The sequence below is a fragment of the Corvus kubaryi genome, unplaced genomic scaffold (genome assembly GCF_017639235.1).
Source record: "Corvus kubaryi isolate FWS band 111438036 unplaced genomic scaffold, C.kubaryi_AGA036_p1.0 76, whole genome shotgun sequence".
Classification (NCBI taxonomy): Eukaryota; Metazoa; Chordata; class Aves; order Passeriformes; family Corvidae; genus Corvus; species Corvus kubaryi.
Genome location: NW_024582063.1, coordinates 8069894 through 8094294, shown reverse-complemented (window position 1 = coordinate 8094294; position 24401 = coordinate 8069894). Strand labels below are relative to the sequence as shown.

Sequence of the window (24401 nt, the reverse complement as noted above, 5' to 3'; positions counted from 1 at the left end):
AGTTGCACGACACCAGCCTACCTTCCATGTTCAGCTTCATGTCCAGTGCTTTGGAAGGAGATGGAATTTGGCTTGGTTTGGTCACTGTTCATTGCTTGAAATGGTGTGACTAGGACTGAGTGGAGTAAGTAGATGCTCTGTTCTATGTAAATGACTGTGACTGTGGCAAAGTGCTGCCCTGCAGGTGTGTGAGGATACAGTGTGTCAAAACAAGTGGTCCTGGTGGTGGGAACAAGGTGTCCTGACCCATCAGCAGAGGCTGTGATGTTCCTTATAAATTCTCATCAGGCTGAACAAAGACACTGAACCATGTGTCTGGGAACTCTTCTGCTTTCTTGTGCAGCCTCCATAACTCAGGCACCCAGCCCACTGTTTAGACACTAAAGGTGTTGGCTAACAAGCTCTTAAATTCTACAGCAGACTTCCACAAGCCCTTGGATTTTGTACAGTACTCTTCAATAAGTTCTCAGCACCCACAACAGCCTTGTCAAAGGTGCTGGCTTACAAGCCGCAACACACTAACACAATCTCCCCGCTCCCACACCAAACTTCAGTATGGAGCATGGGGTAGGATATGACAGCCATGTGTGGCCCAGGCAAAGCAAGGGAGGAGAGAAATAAAGACAGAAAAGGGAGAAAGAACAAAGACTATCAGCAGTCCTTAGATTCCGTGTTGATCCTGCCTTGTGGATGCTCCAGAGCTGGGGTTGTGAGACAGGAGTGAAAGAGAACGAGGGGGTGCAGTCCCCTTCCTTTTGCACACTTCTTATGCAAACTAGATTTTTCACGCATTTTGTTCACCTGTACAAAGCCAGCCCTTTGAGCACTCCTCCAGGAAATGAGCTGAGGGGGGTGGACTGACAAGCAGGCTCAGAGCAGCACTGTGGGACCCCCTCCTCCCACTACTTCTTTTCTGCCATAACAGTCAGAAGGTTTGACCCAAAACATGCTTATTTCTGTTTTTTTTCCACAAGGTGAGTGGCCCAGAGCCAGCAGTGACAAGGCTGTGATATTTAGTGCTCAGTCTGTATGGCCTGGGGAAAAAGAGAACTGAATGCTAGTCTAGGCAAACTAATCTGTGTTGTCAAAAAGAAACAGAGCTTTCTGCAGAGAGCTTTTAAACTCTCGCCTCTATCAAACTATACCAAACTGACCTTTGTACAACTCTGCAATTTTCAACTCCTGTATACTTTCTGTGCTTAAAGTAAAGCAACCCCACTTCAGTAAAATAAGAGAAAATTGTGGCAGAAAAAGCTCTGGATTTTTACTTTAATCTTTTTTCTGAAATGCTGATAGTTTACAGGGCATCATTAACAGTAAGCTTTTTTCTTTATTAAGCCTTAGTGAAATCAGCATTCCAAAAGGAAGATTGTATTTTAGTTTTTGAAATAAATCCATTGCATTGCAGAGACACTGCAATCTAACTAATAATGTTTATTTTGTTGGGTTTTTTTAAAAGACTCATGTGTTCTATAATATTGAAAGAGGTTTTAATAACTGCAGTCTAAAATATGTTTTAACACACATTCTGCCAGAACATGCACTCTCAGAACAATAAAGACAGGCTGTTCTTAGGCATAAAAGCAAAATTCCTTTGCCAGTCCATAATTCTTCAAGCAGAAATCCATTCTAATGACTACATTTACTTCAGAAAAAAATAAGAAATTACAAAAAAACTCAGGATGCATGAAACAGAAAAATTGCCAAGTAGCAAGCTTGAAGCATCAAATTTTGCAAATTTCAAGTTAAAACAAGTTGAAAAATACCCCAGTATGTTTTTAAAAAGAAAAAGAACATCACTCCTTTGCTCCATTGCATAATGTCTAAAATGCTTTAACTAACGTTAAAGTTAAAAGGAAGATGTTTTTACCCCTATCTAGCATACATAATAAATACCAAGGTACATGGAGTAGCTCTTTTTTCCTTAAATTAAAGCTAAGACTTCAGAGCTTCTTTGTTTTTCTGAAAGAATAGTCCTTTTGTAGCAGACAACTTCACATTTTGAGGCCGGGGCCACAAAGTCGCACTTCCAGGCAGCTTTCTGATTTTAAGTGTGGATTCACATCTTCTATTCTGCCTTGGGAGATGGATTTACAAACAAGTGACAATGGCAAAAGTCTACTTTGAAGTCTGCTTCCAGCAGGCAGGAAATTGTGCTCTAGAAATGTGTTGTTTGTGTAGGGCTGTGCTCTAGAAATGTGAGGCCACAGGGCTGATAAATCTCTAGTGCCAGAGAGGGTGAACAGCAAAGGTGTGTCCATACAGGATTGGTTCATATGCTCTGCCTGTTTGGTGTAAAAATGAGGATATTTTAAAGACACTCATTTGATTTTAAACAAATGATTTAATTCATTTATAGATCCACAAGCATCACTTTTCAAAGGAATGAAAAACTTCTTTGAAATATGTTAAAATATGACTGTCGCAAAGAATCAAAAGTTGTTTTCATTGGTACAGGATATTTTTTCCTTGAATAAGTACTCAAAAAAATTATGGTCCCTGAAAATTAAATATATGTCAGTAAAATGATAGTCATCAAAAACTACAGGTTTGGGTTTGGGGTCAAATTAAAGGCTATTACCATCATTTGGAGTGTCCTTAGTCAAGGAATTTTCTAAGAGATCAGTAGATCCCACACTACTTGTTTAAACATTAACCTGACCTCTGTTAGATGAAGAGTGCCTGTTGCTGGTTACATGTAACAAAGCCCCCACTATTTCCCTTAAATTTTGAGCCTGGATATAAAGCAATTTAAAAGCCCCAAATACATCCTAAAATCTCTTTGCATCTCGATTCAGTTTTTATCTTAGTTTTGGACTCTTCACAAGTTAAAACAGTCACTTATTTAAGAGCTTGATGGCAAAACTAGGAAACTATTTTATTTACTTTGGGATCAGAATTCAGATTATAATATGATATTTTTTACTGATGATATGTGGTGAGAAGAGAAGCCCAGAGAAGAACAACGTTTTTTCCACAAAATGAATTGGTAGTTTTAGTTGTTGTTGTTGTACTGGGACAATGTATTGGACACAAATATATCAGCTGGAAAACAACTTAGGGAAGCTCATAACCTCACTTTTTCCTGCTGCCTGCTAAGTATTTATGTCTCCATATATAAAATCAGTGGGATTCTGTACCAACATACCAAGCAGTCCAGAACTGACCAACAAATAGAAGAAACCTTGCCAATCCCTTGTTCTTAGCCAAAATATGTTGCTTATTTCTGTATTTAACATGGACTAAGCCTTGCACCAAAGCTAAAAAAAAAAAGTATTTTCATTTTGTATGTTTGTACTAAAAAATGGTATGTGTAGATTATTTAAGAGAAATATTATTTGGCTCATTCTCTCCCTCACAGTTTTGGAGTAGTAAATGGTGTATCATATTATAAACTGTAATACCCCAAAAAAATATTTCTTAACAATCATTTGAATAATGGAGTGTTGCTTGCTGAACTATTCATTTAAAAATCATTGAGTTGCACAGTAATCACAGGATCTCCAGTTTTATTTTCCTTTATGTCACTGAAAAATGCCTGCTGTTGTGTTGTTCTGTTTTCATTTTCATCATGTTCCAAACCTGAAATGTATCACTGTCTAAAAAATATGTTGGTAGGTAATAGAGAAAGGCGAGCGAAAGGTCAAATCTGTTGCAAACTGGTGAAACTCTTACCTAAATTTAAATAGAAACCACATTATATGACCAAAGATAAACAATGTATGGGTTGTAGTATAATTTATAAAATGAAGAATGTTATCATTAAGGGTGTCTGGGACTGTAGCACTCCTGAATAAGGCAAAATTCCCATTGACTTGCCATTAAATGTGTACTGGATTCTTGGTTGGTTGAGGTAAGGGCATCTGTTTGGATTTCCTCTGCTCTATTTAGTACTTTTTTAATTTGTTCCTACTCTTAACAAAAATACATCTACAAACAAAATCTCCTCACTGGGAGACATGCCTACATAATGATTTTATCTTGCTAATATTGCCATTGTTCTCTCAAACAGATCTTTCAATTTTCCCACCTACCGTTTGCTTTATATTTGCTCACGAAACAGCTTAGAGTATTGTGAGCACTTATGTACACATAGGAAAGTTGATAGAATGGTAAAGCAAGTGCTGGCACCACATTTTGTTTCCTCAGGCTTGTAACTCTACCTCTGAAGAACTCTCTGGAGGTTGCTGCAGGATCCCTTCAAAATTTTCTTCTGCCGCCATTCCTTGGTTGACAAGGATCCATTCAGGGATGTTACCACCATCCCTGGAGTGGCAGGAGGGATGCAGGGACTGTACCAGAGGTCGTAGAGATTGATCTCTGTCACATGGAAGACAAGAGACCAGATCATATCCCCAACCATAAACAAATGGCTTGAGGTTGCACAGCCTCAGTAGGTCTGACGGTTGGGTCTTCACCTCCTTTTTGGAGAGCTCTCATGGTGTGAGTCAGTGAGGCCACGGAAGCTGTTTGTACCTGTGAACCCATCCATAGAGCAGAAGAGATCCGCCTTCACCTCAGTGTTGCTCTCATGTGAACGAGGCAGAGCCTTGAACATGTGGTTACACATTTGTGTGAGATCATGTTTAAGTACTACAACACCGCAGCTGCCCAAACTGCTCTGGCCAACTCTCCAAAGACAGGCAGGCAGATCAGCAGGGTCCATCTGCAGTGTGCACATTACTGGCTGAGCCTTGTGTATGTAGTCTGATGTCTCACAGAATAAGTGTTTGCTTCTGAAGAAGTCCAGGCAGGCAGAAATGAAACACTGGAGCTGAGTGCAACGTTTTGAAAATAACTATTAACTTATATTACAAACTTTTTGTAAAGATGTGCTACTTCTAGAGTAACCTGCGCTATCGCAAAGAACCAAATCAAATTTGCAGATTGAGGGAGGTGATTCTCCATTACTCTCTGCTGAGACCCCATCTGGAGTGTTGCATCCAGCTCTAGGATCCCCAGCATGGGAAGGACTTGGACCTGTTGGAGTGAGTCCAGAGGAGGCCACCAAGTTGATAAGAGGGATGGGTCACCTCACCTGCAAGGAAAGGCTGAAAGAATTTAGTTTGTTCAGCCTGGAAAAGGCTTTGGAGTGACCTAATTACAACCTGCACCTGAAGGGAACCTACAAGAAAGACAGACAGAATCTACTTACAAGGGCATGTAGAGACAGGAGAAGGGGCAATGGCTTCAAACTGAGAGAGAGTTGGTTTAGGTTAGACAATAGGATTAAATTCTTTACTGTGAGGGTGGTGGAGCACTGGAACAGGTTGCCCAGAGAAGATGTGGATGTCTCATTCCTGGAAGTGTTCAAGGCCAGGTTGGATGGGGCTCTGAACAACCTGGTCTGGTGGAAGGTGTCCCTGCTCATGGCAGGAGAGTTAGAAGATGATCTTTAAGGTCCCTTCCAACCCAGGCCATTCTATGACTCTATTAAATTATATCTACTACTACTGAACTTTTATTGAGGCCTTTAGTAGAATGCTCTGGTGCTTCAGATAAGACATTGACTACTCTCAAATGTTACTGTAATAATTTTAAGGAATTTTGAAAACCATTGGTCAAGAAGAGTACAAAAAAACACAGTTGCATATATAATCTGGCCTGGGACTGAAGTGGAAAGACGTATATATAGAAATAACATGATGAAAAATGATAGGCATTCTCACACTTTTGCCACAATCAGGTATCTTCATACCATCAGCAAACAGGAGCAAGACACTCAGGGGATACTACATGCTACTGCTTCCCTCATTCTTTGTCTGTGCTGCTGGGAGCTGAGTCCTTTCTGACAATTGCTGTGACAATTGCTACCCGAAGGGACAGCTGTGGCTTTATGGTGGTCCTGTGAGTTACTGAGAAAGGGCCTGTGCAAGCCACAAAATCAAAGGAGAAAGTGACAGTACTTGTCCTCTTCAAGGTGGGCCAGAATTCTTGCCTTTAACAAAGTGTATGATACAAAAGTAAAGTTAATTGTAAAACTCAATTGGGACCAGTGCTGTAGCTCAGTGAAACCAGTATTTCACTGCAGATGTTTAACAAGACAGTTCTTCTTTTTCATTGCCTGGGCCCTGCACACGAACTGTGTTGCCATTTGCCTGTACAGCAAGTGTTCTGGGAATCTTACTTACAACTGCTGCAAGAGTATTGGTTCTCTTGCTGAATAAATACAGCCTGATATTAAAAAATCCAAAAGAAGGTAATACATAAGCTCTGCCTTTTTACTAAAGGTAATAAAAGATTAATTTAATGAACAAAGAATTTGTAGCAATCGTTATACTTCTGGTATGCATCAAAAATACACAATATAGTAAAAAGTTGCATCTGAAAATCCTATACTGTATACGTAAAAGAAGAAAAAACTGTTTTAGCATAAGTAAAATCCTCAGAGAGAAGAAACCATATGTTACCAACCTTGCAAAATACATGTCTTTGGTCTTTTAGGTGTTTCATTCCTTTAATCTTGTCTTTATGCAGGCTGTAAGGAGGCTGGGATACTTATATTCAAGAATGTAATTCAGCTTTCTATTCAACTGAGATAAGTATCTAGCAGAAGGGGACAGCCCCATGAAAAGCTCATCCAGACTGCTATTGTGTGGTAAAAAGAAGGCACACAGATGAGGAATGAAGTCCTCTATAGAAGTTTTCTGTAAGTTACAGATGCTACTGCTTCCACAGAAAACTGAGCACTTGTGTAAGGATGAGAACATCATTTTCAAAAGTACAAAGCCATGGAGTAGGGTGGCTTAAAAGATCATGTTTAAAACAGGTGGATGTAAAATGTCTCGCAGTAGAGGTATAATGACAGGAAAGAAAAAATGCTTCTATATCCAGGAAACACGCTTATCAACAAGCTTTGCTTAAGTGTTTGGGATTCCTAGTAAAAGCTGTCCAGAAATCCTGGGTTTAGGTGTGGGTGGAGAACAGCTTCTCCACAAAAACTCAAGTATATTTAAAGGTACAGGCAGACAGAACTGTGAGGGGACAGTGATGGCAGAACTGTGGATGCCTCCAGGACTTGAGAGTGTGCTCTAAAGCAGCCTCTATGTTGGACCTCTTGTTAAAAAATCACCAGTTCTTCAGAAGAGGATCATTCCTTGCACAGGTTGGCAGTCCTCAGAGTTAAGAATGGGGGAAAGTCTATAGTTCTCTATACTGAACTCTCAAACATTCTTTCAAAATACTACAGCTAGGCAGACATTTGTCTGGAAACCTCTGTTTTGGCTTCTCAAAAATGTATTTACTGATCCACTGTGCACTGTGTACTTTTAATCTTAAACTAACATTAAAATGTGCATCAGAGGTCTGTTTCCCATAATCTGTGGGAAAAATGATGGGATGAGAACTTTGCTTTTACTAAGTTTATTCAACCTTTCAGAGTGCCTTAGCCATGCAGAGTTTTTCTGCATGGATGTAATTATACCCTGTACTTTAGCTATGGGTGCCTATTTGCATCTCTGCAAAGAGAGAACATGGGGATGTTTGCCAATCATGAAAGACCAATGCCCTCATCCAGGCTGGTGGCAGACAGAACAAGGCATCAGGAGTGCACATCTGGCACAGTGGGAACAGGGCTCTGTTTCTATTCTTTGCTACCATGAGCTGGAGATGGTGAGAAATTTTTTTGAGGTGTATTAAAATATCTTTGATGACAGAAGCCAGTTCTTCAAGAAAAAAAACTTTGCTCACAGAAAAGCACTGGGCTAACTGAAGCTTCCCATGGGAACCTGCATTTCATCTCTGCTGTAGACACAATAGTGCAACTACTTGATACTGCCAGGCTAGCTAAGGTGTTGGATCAAGCAGAGTAAAACTGTCTCTTACTATTCAGTATTCCAGGTGAGGCCCTGAACTGCAGTAACCCATCTTCTGACCACCTGACTACCCCTGCAGTCAGTGCACACACTTCTTCTTAGTTTAGCAGCATCAGTTGCCTTCCTTTTTATTTCTTCTTCATCAGCATCAGCCTCTGATGCCCTTTGATAAAAGAAGAAAAGGGTATTTATCCAAAGTAAGAAAAATAATTTGCAACAGCCGAGAAAATGGCGATGGAAAAGTCCTGAAAAGAAAATATTTCGATAATCAAACAACTCATGGTCAGCCCATACACACTTCCCTGATTAATTTTCCTTACTCTATCCACAAACATCTATTTTGTTCCCTGTGACTGCCCAGAAAGGGTTGTCCTCTTATTCCCAATGATATATCTTTTTTCTTTTTCACATAGGAACAAACACAGCCTCTTCTGCAGTTTACAAGCACATACTATAAACAGAAATATATTGTAGGAGAAAGTAACCTTGCTGCCATATGCAAATATCAGAGAAGAATGTGAGGATTTGATTAGAAAGGGTAAAACAGGTTTAGTAATATGAAGAAGTAGCAAGAGCAGAAAAAGGGTGTTCCCACTGCTCTTTAAATCTGTCTTTAAATTATTTACTTGGCACTTTGACATCTCACAATTTAAATTTTTTCATTCATCTTAATATTTAATCACAGTTTTTAATTATACTAGTAACTTGAGGCTACTTCTTAACTCAGCAATAGCTTCATCTTCTATTAATAAATGGCACATACCCTTGGCTTTGACACTTACTTGCTGTGAGTATTTCGGCTTTGGTAGAACATGCAGTTCAGGACACTGTTACTGCATCTTAAATCTCAAATCTTCTTAAATTATCAGTACAGCATTTAACCCTGATGATAATAATTTAGCATTAAAATGTTCAGTCTTCACTGCAGTTCTTAATGCTACTGTTGCTAAAATTACAGGAGATCAGAGAACAAGTACTTATAAAAAAAAAAAAAATCTTATTCCAAAAGATATTCTTCCAGATGATTTTTCTTCTCAGTCTGCAGAAGAGACAGACTGGTACCTGAGAGCTGTGGGTTGGAAGAATGTTACATCTCCATGTGTGGCTGGCAGGGTTTGGGATGAAGGGTTTGGGGTTTTTTTTTGAGCTGCATGCGAGATGAACTCCCTTGCTGGGGTTACAGCACTCATGTGGCACTGGGCTGCATTGGTTTGGATGCTGCTGGGGAACAGAGGCCATCCATCCCAAATCCACCAGGGAACACTAAAAGATCTGGGGCTTGCTGAGCTATCTACTCTACCCACAGCTCTCTGAAATCTATGTGGCTCTGTGACGACTACAGAATGTGATTTATGGGTTCAAGAAATTTGACCATCTTTCCCCTGAGCCTCTGAGACCAAACTCCTGTTTTTTCAGGCAGCGTGTCAGATAAATATTTTTTTATAAATTGGCCACCCTCTATTTTACAATGTTAAGTTTGTGTTCTCATCCTCTTTATTGAGATATTGCTCCAAAAGTTGGGTCTTCTCTTGCTTTTTGTGATTTCCAGCCAAAATTTATTCACAGAATAAATTCTGATTTTGTTGCCAATATGGTTCCTTAGCTCAAAAAAGACTCTTTGATTGATCTACACACAGTAATCAGATGTCTTCTCAGCATTCCTTTTGCCAGACTAAGTGAGCTGAGCTCTTCCAGTTTCTTTTTACATGATTCATCTAGAAATCTTTATGGTTTCTCTTTGGATTAATTTTTGTGGCTCGCCAATGACTAGAACTAAGTGCACTTTTCCTACTGACACTTCACCAGGATTGGCATACAGCACTCTGATGGCACTTGCTGGCCAAACCTCACCTCCTATGTACTGTTGATACTAGCAAAAAAAATCAGTATGAACAAAAGTGTGGATTTAAGAGAAATTTGATTAAATCAGACTACAAGGGCCGAGCTTATTATGCGGCACATCTTTGTAGTCACACAGTGGTAACATGGGGGTCAGGAACCAGAACCCAGTGGCTCACACAGGTAGTGCTATTTGTAGGTCATCTGAAAGGATCAGTATCACAAATATGTGATGTTAGGTGGCTTTCTGCTCAAGGGGCTGGCACTCTGGGTTTCATTCATAATGTACTAACCCTCTCCATCCACTTATTGGAGACTTACTGCTCGTAAAAATTTCTTTCCTGTCAGCTGTGGCCATAAAGCTTATCTTAGACTCAGGTTGAAGCAAGGGTTTAAGCTTAATTGGACTGTGAATAGTCTAAGGTGGAAGTGTAACATTTCCTGTGCGATGTTTTGCTTTGAACCAGAAGAGATCAACACCAAGAGGAAGAAGAGAAGCATCAGCTGCCGTTTCTCCCAAGCTCCAGTGTTACACATCCATGCTACGTATGTGTTAGTTTACCTCTTAACCATTAGAAAGATTCTTCAGGGTTATAAGATCCCACCCAGGCACTCGCAGTAATTACCACTAAGAGCACTCTATGGTATCTGAAGAAGAAGCAGGGAAAGTAACACACATTTGGTGTCAGAAAAGCAAAGGAAAATGTGAGGGATGGAGAACTTGAAATAGCAGGTAAGGACTACAGCTATTGCATCTGGGCTTCTCATGAAATTCATCAGGCAGAGAGATTAAAGGAGTATTTTTTCCCTTCAGAAAAAAAGTTTCTAAAGAGTGAGGTGCACAAAAGCTAGCTACTCTTCTTTTTCCATTAACCTCAGGCCAGAGGCAGTGGATGTAATTTAATAACCTACAATTAAAGGAGAGCAGTCTAATTACCAGTTTGTGCTAAAAAAAAAAATTTCAGGAGAGTCCCACTCTTTGAAGGAATGAAATTCTGAGAGAATTAATTGCAAGTGAAATACCCAAAAGAGAAATTTATTTAATATTTTTTTAAAAATCTGATTTTTGCTGTTTATGGGATCCTAATTTTGAGATCAGGCTACAGTAGAGAGACCAAAATTGAGAGAGAAACATGGTATGGGGTTCTGACTTACATTTAGAAGCATGTGTTAGTGTTCCAGGCTGGAAAACACTTCTGGATGAGAATGCAAGTTTTAGAAAGAAAAGAGATGATGCTACAGAAGATTGGGCTGACAAACTAGTCTTAGTAAAAAAAAAAAAATAAAAGGCTGACAAAATAATAAAAAAAACCCTTTAACAATTCAGTTCTCATATGGAGTGAATTTATGAAAAGTAATGTGAAAGTTTCCATTTGTCAGAAAAAAAAATGGGAAGAAAGCAATGTTTGGCCTTTGATAGAGCTACTAGTTTGTCAAGAAACAAAGCTATCTATGGGAAGCTGTACCTAAAAGGAAATTAAGTATAGGTATTCTGCACAGCAGAGAAGATTTTTCCATGGAGATTGCTCAGATAGAGCCCTATTTGAGATGACTGAAATGTGCCCTTGAACATGAATGGTATTGTGGCTTATAAACTGGATATTGATACCCAGATCAATATGAAACCTTAAATCAATTTGGATACAAAGAAAAAAGCCCAGGTTGTACAGTGACAAAGTCAGTTCAATAGCAGCTGTATACAAACTAAATGTAATTGCAAGGCAGTCTCTTGAAAACAGAATTTTACTTGTTATTGAGGGAGACAGAAGCTGGAAATATGTGTAGTGCTTCTCCTTGCAGGGAGACTGCAAAGCTAGAAGGCCAGAACCATTTGGAGATAAAAAGAAAAACAAATTAAAAAACTCCAAACTAAATTAAGATACAGGCAGCAAAGGAAAAATTAGGAGGGAAATTTCACATACACACACACACACACACACACAAAAAAAAAATTAAAATACTTATTACTGTTGTAAAAGAGCACTGAGGAACATGTAGAATGAAAATCACAAGTATTTAAACATGTGCATGATGAAAGAAACTTTCTATCCATGATCATGATATCCATTATATGTTTTGGAGATTTTAGAAACGTCCATTACAAAGGAAAAAAATGTCCCAGTTCTCTCAGTGCATACTTAGTACACAAAGAGATAAAGCCCAACCTGTCAAAAATTTCTTGTCCACAGGAAACTCCTAGTGTTCTCAAGTCACTGTTTTCTAGATCCCTTTGATAAAAATGGATGTAACAGTGCTTTTTCACCTCAAAGAATTACTGAAATAGAGACCACTTCAAAAAGTTTAACATGTATATGCTATTGTAATGAGGCCAGTGCACACATCTTACCTACCTAAACTTCATAGTCTGTACTAGAGAGAAAATTTATGTTAAGGAATAAATTAATAACTCACTTTGAATAATTGGCATTCTAAATTAATATGTGACTGTGTTTTGGCTTGATTCATACGCTGATTTTAAATATGATGGGTAAGTGGTTTCTATCGTAGTTCCCCTTTATCCAAATCCAAGATGCATGTACTTTTTTAAGGCACAGTTTTGTTAGTGTTTGCCTTTTGTGCTTTCTGCAGTGAGTATTTTCTGAGAGCTGCACTCTGCTGAACACCCATGGCAACTTCTTAAGTGGACAGGCTATTCCTGTGCCATGGTATGTGTGAGCGCTTCCCATTTGCCAGAAGCAGGTGCAGGCTGACTGTCACTGCTGTGCTGGGGCAAGATGCAGCTGTGCACCACCCCCTTGTCCCTGCATCTGCCAGACCCAGTTCCCATGGCGAGGGAAGCCCAGGCCCAGCTGGAACATGAGCCGCAGCACGCTGTAGCCGGGCGTTGGTCTGAAGGCTCCATGCAGCAGGACCCTGGGGCGTGCCAAGGCTTGCAGGGGAGTGTAAGTACAGACACTGACACACAGAATGTGAGAACCGACTGCTCCAAGTTTCCAGGCTTCCTTTGAAGTCGATGGGAATTTGCCTGAATCAGGTACACATAAAAATGGGATAGAAGTGTTCAGTTTTGGCCTGTTAGGACATGGGTGTCAATAGAAAATGCTTTATTGCTGAAATCATAAGCAGCTTGCTAAATATTTTGGGCTTAACAATACTCCACCCAACAGCTTGCTGGTTAAAGCGTTCACAAGGAGGTAGAAGATGTGAGCATAGATCTCCTCTCCTGTTTCCTGAGTGGATGTTTCAGCCACTGACTTGCACTAAGTGGTGACTTTGTTCTCTCCCTTTTTCCTCCGACTCTTCCCATTTTTCACTCTGTCCTTGTTAAGCACTTTAAAAGAAGCCCACCAAAACAATGCCTGGGATCTGAAGTGTGGACAGTTCCTCCCTTGAGAGATTTAAATCCCAGATCTTGACAGGGTTTAGTGCACTTCCTTTCCTTGGTGTTGCTCAGTGCCTAGCTTCTAGCGGTTCCTGAAAGACCACTGTGAGTTCCTCTCATGGGTGACTGACTTTCCTCACACAGGAAACTCAGACTCTGACTTTGGACTGCATCTGATGTGTTTAACCAAAGCTCAGTGAGTCAGTGTAGAGCATGGTGACTCTGAAATCACTGTGCCAACTAAGTCTGAAGCTCAGAAGAGCTGAGGTGAAATCACAACTGCTAATGACCATAAGAGAGAGATAACGATGGCTGATTTTATTTTAGTGATGTAAATAAAATGTGCTGCATCAATACACAGTAACTGATGAGATGTGAATCTGGACTGGAAGAAAGACAGGGTCACTTACCCTTGTCCTCCCTCATTGAAGGCAACTAGACCATGTAATTCCTTTCACAAGCTGGTGACCCTCCAGCCTCCAGCTTGACATTGTACATTCTGTATAAGTAATAACTAGGGCTTTTAGCTAGTGTGTAAGTGCAGTATATGTAGATAAATATGTAGATACAAGAGATGTCTTGCATGTGCAAGTGGGATATTGAGGATGAATTGCTGTTAGGATATCAGTAATTGTTACATACAGCTGTAATGTTACTTACTTGGAGGGAAACATGGCTGTCTGTGACACTTGAAGTATAAGTTGTATTTTTCCATAAATAGCTTCCTGTTAAATATTCCACACAGCAGCCACTATGCTTACATTCTTCCCTAAGTGGTCATTTTGAATGGCAAGCAGTTCAGCACTTATTGACAGGTTGCTTTCTTGTCTAAAAATAGAGGAATGTGTGTATCCTTGTACACAGCAGGTAGGCAAGTAATAATGAAAGTGATTGATGATAAAAAGCTTGCTTTCTACTCTCCTGTCATCAACAACCTATTGAGATCAAGAGAACACTGGGATAGAAATTAATCTTCCCTGAGTTATTCTAAACAGTCAACTGATAGGAGATTTCTTTGATCTCATTCAATTGAAATTGATTAATTCTGTTAATTACTCTGTTTGAACTGAGTTAGCAGGAATTTTCTGCGTGTTGCAGCATCCTTGATGGTTTGCCTTCTTGCATGCCAAACAAGTAAACTTGGTAAAGAATTTGAAAAATGATGTCAACCTAGTGTTTGCTGACTAAGACTGATAATGACTATCAGTGATAAATACCTGTAGAAATTATCAGATGTAATTTGTTTGTGTACTTGGATTTTTTACTGAAACTGTCATCGGTTAAAATACATAAACAGTCCTTGGGGCAGGAACTCCTGAATTCTTCTGCCAGGTAAATGCACGAACACTAAGCTAGGAATATTTTCTCTCCTTCTACCTCTGTCCATTTCATACTTCATGAATCCTTAATCCTGTAGGAAGAACTGGGATTACATTAGAGTACTTTAATACCTGCTGGATTATGGGATTGTCATAAACCTAGGGCAGTCCCCCAAGTTTCATGCCAACTCCTTATTCCTGATGCCTGCTGGGAAGGTTCCGATTAACATTTATAGCGCAGGACTAACCTCCTACCTGGAATCTGTTTTTTTTCCAGTTGGCAGACTGAATCTTTAGAGCTAGAGGAGGTATTTGGGGTGCTTGGTACTGTACAAATAGTCTGACATACACTGAAGGATTTGCCAGATACTGAGGACACGGCTGCTTAAGGTTTGTCAGCCATCCTGAAATCTGTCTTTGCTTTATCTAGCTTTCAGTCAAAAAGAAAACTAATTTATTGTGCTAAAATGTTATTATTAAAAAAATTATCAGTGAGTGTTTCTGGAGAGAGGTATGAGAAATGAAACAATAAAATGTGTTGTAGGTACCTGTTATTTTAGCTAAGCTTCAAAGTGGTTTGTCTTTCCCATGTAGTTAGTACGGACTTAAGCCAAAATAACTTCCAAAATACTTACCACAGCCCTCTGGTCCTGGGATCCAGTTCTCTTCCATCCTGCCTGATACAGGCTCTATAAAGATGCCTTTGGAGTGCCCTTCTGTGACACTGTAGCTCAGCTGGAAGTCAGCAGCTAATTGACTCTGAAGAAACCCTTCATGCAATAGGAAGGCAAAGCAGCCTGACAAGCTCAGTACTTGCTCTGGGGGTAAACAGGTAATTTACCTGTTTCCAGTAAAATTCTTTCTGTTGATGGGAAGGGAGGTGATACTTGCTGAGCACCCACGTGAGTACATTACTATTTATAACACTCAAGTGAAAAACTTCTTGTGCACAAATATGTAAGTGGGAACAACAAATACAGCTCTGTAATATTTCCCAGAGATCAGATAAAATTACAGGGCAGTGCACTGGAGTCCAGTAATGTGTTAGGTTCAGTGATCTCTTAAGTGTGGCTTGCTTGAACTGGGCTTACTTGAACACTGGAGTGATAGGCTCTCTCCAGGAAGGTTAAAGATGTGGATTTAAGTGTCTTTATGCAGAAGAAACAATTAGAGTCCTTTTTGCTTATTCTGAGAGAGTCTTGCAATCATTGCACTATTATGCACTGGAGGCTTTTCTTTTATTTGTGTTTTAAAAGAAAGCATATCTACTGTTTGCATAAAGTTTGTCCTGCTAGCCTTCCAAAAAGGCCAAATGAAGGGCTATTTTCTGGATCAATTGGGCATAAGAATTGGGCATAATGTTGAGCAGAATGGTAGGAAGCATGTTTGTGTCCAGAAGCAGAAATCTTGTTCAAGACCACCAGTGGTGAAAACTGAGCCACACAGAAATTAAAATAAATTTCTTTTTTTTGGGATCACTGTTTTGCTTCTAGACACCTCTGTCCAGGTCGGATGTTATGCCTCTCACTTGCAAAATGATATAAAAGCCCCCAAAGGAGCTGACAAAAGGGTAACTCCAGAACTGAAGGCAACACATACATGCAGTGGGAGTACCATAATTAAGCCAGTTTGCCATGCTGAGGGATCAGGGTTCCCAGTTTGAGTGTGCTGCTGGGAAGGCCACACCTGCCCTGCCTTTGGAAGCTGGCAATACTTTTGTGTTTTATGCTGCACAATCCTTGGCATACAGCAGCTTGCTCTGAATTCCCACACAGCTCCTTGTGTGGGGTTCTGCTCTGATGTACAGCAGATATATCCAGGATATCCAAAATCCTTCACATCTGGATTACATGTATTTTTGTGGATTTGCTGGCTGGAGGAAGGACCCCACTCCCTGTGACCCTGTAAGTTAGGAGTAAGGGATGGGGTTTTTTCCCACAAATCTACTTTGCTAGTTATAACATTGTGATCAGGGCTGACTTTCCAAAATATTCCAGGCAATTTTTATGAGTTAGTAAAATCACCAGATCTTCCCTCTAAAATAAAGAAATTGCCAATAAGTCCACAAGAATCTGGTGCAAATATTCAGCCTGAGGCTTCTTTGCTCACTGCTTTTGTTGTATTTCTTTCACTGAGATACTCTTACTGGATAAAGCCTTAGGTAAATTTTTTGAGTCATAATCCCCTTAATATCCGAAGTTGTTATGAGAGAGAACATGAAAAGCTAAGAAAGCAATAATTTCAGGAATTGGTTTCTTTATGGCTTTTCTATTAAATTTTTCCTGGCAATCATGCTCATTAATTTGCTGTACTCCCCTTTTTAACACACACACTCACAAAATCACAGAAAGTTTACAAAAATTGTTGTTGCCAATATAAATAATTTAGAAAAATAATTCTTTTTATTCAAGAGTACCTTTTACACTAACATAATGGGTTTTTTTAAAATTTTACTTGCCCATTTATGTGATGGGGCAATTAATTGCTTTGGGAAAATGATTAGAAAAATATTAATCTGTTGAGAATTTTAGAAATAGAATAGCTTTTATGTCCAGGCTGCTAAAATGTAATGGAAATTTCATAATATTAATTTTAGCTGTTTTATGGGAAGGGATCATACAAAATAACTTTCTCACCAGTCACAGCCCTAAGCGCATCTGGTTCTCTTTGGTGCCTGGGGTATTACATCTGGGGTATATTTATATTTGCTGTGCAAAGATGAAAATATGGGCCAGCCCTGTATTTTCTACCTATATTTTCCTTGGAGCCAGAGCCCAGCTTTTAATGTTCCCACTACCAACAGAAAATAAAACATAAAACTGTACAAGTTCATGGCTGAGTTTTCTTGCATGCTTGACATCAGTGGCAGGACACAACTGAAAGACCTTTCTTCTGGCAGGAGTATATAGATTAGAAGCCACTTTAAAGCTGAAAAGATGAGTATGAACCTGTAGCCTGTTCTCGTGCCAACACAGTCAAAGATTAAATCACCAAGCCCTGAATTTCAAGATTACACTTTAAAGAAAATAGAAGGAAGTGCCTTCAAGGATGGAAGTGCTGAGCAATGCCAATGCATGATACATCCGAATGGCAGGAATTTATGTTTCTTGTTGCCCAAGCACCTTATGTAAACTGGGCTCTGCTCACCCAGCTTTCTGCCTGCATGGTGTTAGTGGCATCTTTATCACAGCAGAAAGAACAGGCTTTAGAACAAGCTACTGAGTAAAAAAAAAAAAAAAAAAAAAAAAAAGACTCCCAAAAGCTCTCTTTCTCTAAAAAAATCTGTAACATCCTTTTCAGACATATCTCTATGTAGCTGAACAAAGAGTTTGCCAGAAAACAGTCTCTTGTGCATATTTGAAAATAATTCATAGATTTCATTACACTTTTATGGCTAAAGCCAGGTAGAGTAGAGTCTGGGGGTTTTATAGCATAGATGATACTTAATGTTCTCCTTTTTCATCGCCTCATTTGTATTCTTTATTTCTGCTAGCAAGTCCTTTCATTATCCCTGCATGATACTTATTTAGTACTGCCAGGGCTATTTTCTCTTGTTTTCTCTTTGTCCGGTTTGTTTTGTTTCTGCCAAATCTTATTTGTGGATTACTCTAAAAAAAATCACTAATGCTATTTTAGGTGATTTCCAGTGTCGTCTGTCTGTATTTTATTTTATTTACAGATTGTCATGTCATAGGTCTGTGTCACTAATTCCAGAGTTCCCTAAAATGTGGATATAGTACTTTACAAATACAAAAAGTCCTCAGCTCCTCAAGACATGGTTTAAAGTAAGCTTACGGACTCAAGGAAAACTCTCTTTAGAGTCAACACAAACTTCAGCCATTCTCATCAGGCCTGAGGTGTGCAGTCATATGTATGTTTTTTCTTTCAAAATACTCCCTGCTCTTTTCCAGTCTGCAAAGACAATACAGAGATTATGTTTCCCTCTCATAAATCATCCAGTACCACCATGAAAATCAGTTGCATGATTGGTACTATTGGGTGTGGACAGACAGATATGAAATCTATATATTCCCATTGTCAGCCTCTTGTTATGAAGAGACCACAATGGCAAAAATGGAAAACAAATTACAAGCCAGCTATTTTGTAGAACATTTTGGTGACTACAGAAAAGCATTTTGTAATCATCCCAAAGCACTACTAGCTGTCCCTCAAGGAGATCAGTAATTCAAAGTACTAGTAAGTTTTTTCTGTGCATAAATAATCCATAATAATGGTGACATATGGCAATTCACATTTATCACTGATGAGAATGGCACTGAAACTTAGTTATAATCATTGGTTCTGAAGCTGTCCAAGCATAATAGATTTGTGGAAACAAATATGAAAAAACAGTGGCAGAACATGTGATAAATAAATCCCATTAGGTCCGGTAACACGACACAGGCAGGGAGGAAATCCACCGGGAGATCTGCAAGTCAGTAAAGAAAAATATACACTCACAATATTAATTACAACAGTGAATACTTCATGGGTTCTAAAACAACTTCCCTCTTGCTGCAAGTGGATAAATAGATAAGGCTTACTAGCAATGGAAAGAATTAGAACCTAATTAAGACTGAAAACTGAGCTGTATGAAAATAGATGAGCACATGTAAACATTTTTTCTAGTAATTGATGAGGTGAGAAACAATGGCTTTTCTGCTTAATAAATAATTTGTTACACTGTAGGACAGACACTCATGCTAGGGAGATAAAACTCATTAATATTGTGTGGTGCAGTCGGTATGCTGGAGGAAAGGGATGCCATCCAGAGGGACCCTGGCAAGCTTGGGTGGTGTCACTCAACATGAGCTGGCAGTGTGCACTCACAGCCCAAAAAGCCAACCAAATCCTGGGCTGCGTGCAAAGGAACAGGTCCAGCAGGTCAAGGGAGCTGGTTCTCCCTCTCTACTCTGCTCTGATGAGTCCCCACCTGCAGTGCTGCATCCAGCTCTGGGGATCCCAACCTAAAAATGACATGGAGCTCTTGGAGCAAGTCCAGAGGAGGTTATGAAGTTGATAAGAGGACTGGAGCACCTCCCCTACAAAGACAGGCTGAAAAAGTTGGGGCTGTTCAGCTCAGAGAAGAGAAGGCTGCGTGGAGAACTCATAGCAATCTTCCAGTATCTGAAGGGGACCTACAGGGAAGCTGGAGAGGGACTTTTTGTCAGGAACTGTAGTGATAGAACAAAAGGAAATTGATATAATTTGGAAAGAGGGTAAATTTAATTTAGATATTAGGAAGAAATTCTTTACTGTGGGGGTGGTGAGGCACTGGAACAGGTGGCCCAGAGAGGTTGTGGATGCCCCAAAGCTGGAGCTGTTCAAGGCCAGGTTGGATACAGCTTTGAGCAACCTGGTCTAGTAGGAGGTGTCCCTGCTCCTGGCAGGTGGGTTGGGACCAGATGGTCTTTAGGGTCACTGCCAACCCTTAACATTCTATGATTCTGTGATTCTGCAGTACATATTCTAGTTCCCCCGCGTATGCCTAATTAATTTCAAACTGTGAATTAGAACAGATCATGTATTTTTCAATGGGACTGTTTTAGGGCTTTACCATTTCTAGAGGCAGAGGAGGGCTGAGTATCACTCAGTTGCAAGTGTCTCCTGCCTATTGCCTTCTCCCTAGTACTGGGAGGGTGTGTTTTCAGCACGGTCGCTTGAAGCAGTCTGGCATCCCTACTGCTTGTGAAGAACATGGTCTGCCTTTTTGTTTGCTTCAAAGAGAAGCAGGCTGTGTGCCATTAGTTCCTCGTTTAGTTTAAATTCCCATAGCAGGATACAACTAATGGTTTAATGGTGAAATGCAGTGACATGGCATGGCCTTAATGTCATAATTATCCATAAAGAACTGGCAGAGATCTTTTAATGGTTCCAAAGAAGTCAAGAGACAAGTCATTTGTAACTCCTGCTGAATAAGTAAAACGAGCCTTAAAATTAACTTACTATATAAGTCCAGTAGTGTTTCTGCAATGCTTTCTGGTAATAAAACTTAGCAGTAGAAGAGGTTTATCCTTGACTTTAACTGGGTGTATGGTTTGGCCAAATATTGAAGAGAAGCTTTCCTGCTATCATGTGATGAGGAAGAGGAGAGGATGCTGCGCTCAGCAGGTCCCAAAGCCTACAGCAATGCACTGTTTAATCAAAGGCACAGGTCCCCTGTGGCCAATTAAACAGGTGCCCACATTAATAAGCTGCTGTTGAAGTCAGTGAGGCAAATGCTCTCACTGGAACCCTTGTCATAACAGTCCCTTGGGAATGTACAAATTCTTGGTAACTAAATAAGATTGAAGAAGGCTGGAACCAGTGGTGCCTCCCATTACACAGCTGGTTAAAGGAGAAGAGCATTTACTGCTCCCAAAGCTGGGGGCTTGGCAGAAGCCTCTTGCTCTGGGCACAAAGCAAGTGTTCTTCATCACCTCCCAGGGAGGGGATGGCTCCTGAAGTAGGAAGAGGAAAAGAAAGTGCTAGTGACAGGTAAGAGTACTTTTTACATGAGACTTTTAAATGGGTCTTTATAGGGTAATATTTCTCTGGAATAACTATTTCCTTACAAGTGACCTCCTGTCCTATCAAAGCTACGTTTAGATCATCTGCAGCTGTTATTTCCATGAATATGAGATTGCTATGTTTATCATGCAACTTTGACTTCCTCTGCATGCTGCATGCCTGTCTCTCTTGGCTGAGCCTACTTTTAATATTTCAAAGAGTTGAGCAGCTTCCAGCAGCCACCGTCTGTGAGTATTGTGGTCATCCTAAACTCATGCCAATACATTTTTAGACAGCATTTGACAGTCCCGTACTTTGTGAGTTTTTCCTCATGTTAGCGTGAAATACACAAGCACGCTTATACTTAATCTTAAAAACATTTTTTTTTTCCAGTTTGTTCAGATAAATCTCCTTGGCTCAGCAGCAGACCCATTTGCTTGCAAGGCTGGAATTCCATGTTGTAGCCCCTTTTACTACTTAATTTTTTCTGTGTTGGTTAGCAGGAAGTTTTGCCAGGGCTGCATTTAAGAGTGTTTGTTTAGTAAAGCTCAGGCTTGATGCGTCAAGCTGGTCAAATGTCAGTTCCAAATTTGAGGGCAAAATGGTCACACAAAATATTCAAGCAATGTGTGGTGTACATTGCAAAAAAAAAAAAAAATTGGTGAGCATGACTCCATGGAGTAAAGGCTGGTGCTGTATAAGGCCTCCAGAAAACAGGAGCTGCTGTACCCTGTAGTTTTTATTGTAGACTACAAAAAGAATTACTGGATTTGAAGGTGTCTATCACTGCTGTATGTGTAGTGTTTATATCCCAGGTAGAAACGAGAATGCAGAGCTCAAGTCCACTCTAAGTAAGTGGTAAGCTCCAGCTGAGGACTGCATTTGGGATCACAATAGGTGGAAAATATCAGCAAACTGAAAGTAGACAATGGAGATCTTTACTAGGTAATTAATGGAAATAACTACTTTCACAGAGACAGGTCTTCAGCTCTTAAGGTTAAGGTACCAACGCAGTCATTCCTGGAGTGGATCTCAAAATGGTTTCTTCCCATTGGGTGGAATCCCTAAATTTAAGGCCTGCTCCAAACCCTCCTGAAGCTATTGGAAGGCTTCCCATAGATTTCAATTTGTAGGCAATAAGTATGACCTTTTTTAAGCTTTTAATAATAATTCCTTCACTCAAGGATAAACAAAATCTCATTCCAAATATTTAGATTTCTAAAGAAAGGCATGTAGTACTATTTTCCACAGTATTTTATAGCAACACAGGTCAGCATGGAGGAAAATGTTCACACCTGTTTTCCCATAGGATGTTCAAAGAAATCCTGTGAACTGATTCTTTTCCACAAGATAGGAACAGGAAGTGCTTACATAGGCTAATGATTAAGAAATCTGCTGGAGAGAAAGGGCGAAAGATGATGTTTTGGGAGGGGTTATTTTGTGTCAAAAAGATTCAGGTGTGAAAATCTTTTATCTTCGAGAATTCCTTGAGCGAGGGAGTATCAGTAGTCAGAAGCAGTTTCTCTTGTGTTTGATGATTGGGACTGTGTTAATGAAGCCAACCCTGTGACTGAAGATCTGCTTGCAAGGGGTTTTTGGACTGGGCCCAGTGGCTGCCGTTACTTGACAGGGGCTCTGCTGGTTCCCAGGGATGGGCAGCAATGAGCTACAGCTCGCTCTGAAATAGCAGAGGCAGCTTCCTGCCCTGTGCTGCATCTTGTGGAGACTTGTGGATGCACTGGGGGAGAGTGGTATGATTGATGTTGCTGAAATTGGAGTCCTAAGTAACTCGATATTACACTCATTTGTATTATGTCACACTGATATGGAGAAGCGTTAAAATAAGTGACTTCTAAAGTGTTTGCTGATGGTGCTGCTGATTTAAGTGGGATTATAGCCCATTAAACACCCGATGTATGACTGTCTTTGGCCATTTTACGGATACAGCCTCTGGCTTTAAATATTTGAGACTTATACCCATTTGTTATGGTGAGTAATTTTTTAGACTTGTTAGAGTGGTTGAGGGAGCAGTTTTTGGTTTCTCTTGGTAAATTCTCTTCTAGGATTTGTCTTCTAGGCGAGTGTAGACCTCAGTGTAAACAGCTGACCCATGAATAGTGTCACAGGTGACAGATGACCAGGAAAAAGGGGAGTTAGCCTGCGGCAAAGACAGCAAGGATAATTTCAGGCTTTTTAGTGGCAGAAAGCACAGTTGAAGCAGCATTTCTGATGTATCTATCAGACTGAAATGGAAGAAGGCGGTGCGCAGGCGGTGCGTGCGATAGGAGAGCAGCTACCATCCCTGACTCCTAGATCCCACCTAGTTAACTCCTTGCAGCAGCACACCAGGCTGCCAAGCACCGGGTTAAAATCAGGCCGAGCCGGGAAGGACGGAACCGCCTGGCCCTTCAGCCCCGCGAGGCTCCCCGGCGAGGGCCGAGGTGTCCCCGCTTGTCCCCTCTCTCCTGCTAATTCGGTGGCATTTCGGACAGTTCAAAAGTTCACGGGGAGGCTCTGGCGAGGCGGCCGGCTGTGGAGCTGGAGCGGGGACCGCCGGCAGGTCCAGCCTCGCCGGCGGGGTTGGCCAGTGCCTTCTCCTCCCTCTCTCCCTCCTCGCTTATTTCCAGGCGAGACCTTGGTCTCCGCAGGTACCGCTCTGCCTCCCCCCGGCTCCCCTTTCATCTTTCCCCGGCCCCCGTGCAGCTTCTGCCGGCCGCCCAGCTGGGCAGCCTGCGCGGAGGGGCGCGCACCGCCGGCGGGCCGGGAGCGGCGCGGAGCGGCTGCCCACCCCCACCGGCGGGGGGCGCGGAAGGGGGCGCGGAGGGGCGGGGGGGGCGAGCAGCGGTGCGGCTGCTCGCCGCCCCACAAAAGGCACCGCCGGGCTCGGGCTGCTCCGCACGCCCCGCGCACCGGAGCGCGCACGGACACGGACACGCACACACAGGCACTCACACACACACGGACACGCTCGCACGCACTCACACACACGGGAGCGCCGCGATGTGCGATGCGCGATGCGCGACGTGAGGCACCTCGCACTACCCGGGGCCGGGGGGAGACGGCGGGATCCGCGTTGCCAGCCCGCCCGCCCCTGCCGCTCCCTCTCCTCCAGACCCATCCATCAGCCTCTTCCTCTCGGTCTGCTCCCGCCTTTCTTTTCTTTTCCTTTTTTTTTTTTTTTAAATTTTTAATTTTTTTTTAAAATTTGCTCTAACTGTATCTACCCAAGCATTGAAAAAATGCCTGCCCGTGGAGAGAGGAGAGGGCACCGGGTCGGTAAATAAGAAGTGAGTACGAGCACAATGGCGTGCCTCCCCGCTCCCAGCCCTGCGGATGCTGCATGCGCCCCTGCTTCCCCCGCACCGGACCCCGGGATGCTCCCTGCGGCGGCCCGGGGCTCCTTTGTACCTTGCCTGGCTCCTTTCCCTTCCCTTCCCGGCCCCGCTCGCGCCGCGCCCCGGCTCCGCCGCCGGCCGCCTCGCCCCCGCGCCGCTCCCCGCGGCGGAGCATCCCAGCTGGCGGCAGCTTCCCGGGGGCTACCGGGGCTGCACCCCGCGGGGGCGGCGGGCGGCCCCCGGCGCATCTCACGGGCCGCGG

General features: G+C 41.6%; 1 protein-coding gene across 6 annotated transcripts in view; it reads left to right on the top strand.

The window, feature by feature from the left end:
* KCNK2 (potassium two pore domain channel subfamily K member 2) overlaps positions 1-24401 on the top strand; it is a 68565-nt gene that overhangs the window by 27421 nt on the left and 16743 nt on the right. Inside the window, exons 1-2 of one of the 6 annotated variants that reach the window (XM_042051730.1) lie at positions 23131-23452; positions 24034-24091. The exons of 4 other annotated variants lie outside the window; for them this stretch is intronic. In XM_042051730.1, the coding sequence (XP_041907664.1) occupies position 24091 (1 nt within the window). In that variant the 5' untranslated portion in view covers positions 23131-23452; positions 24034-24090. Of the gene's footprint in view, positions 1-23130; positions 23453-23626; positions 24092-24401 lie in introns of those variants that run through there. One more of the 6 variants, XM_042051729.1, reaches the window with a different exon arrangement.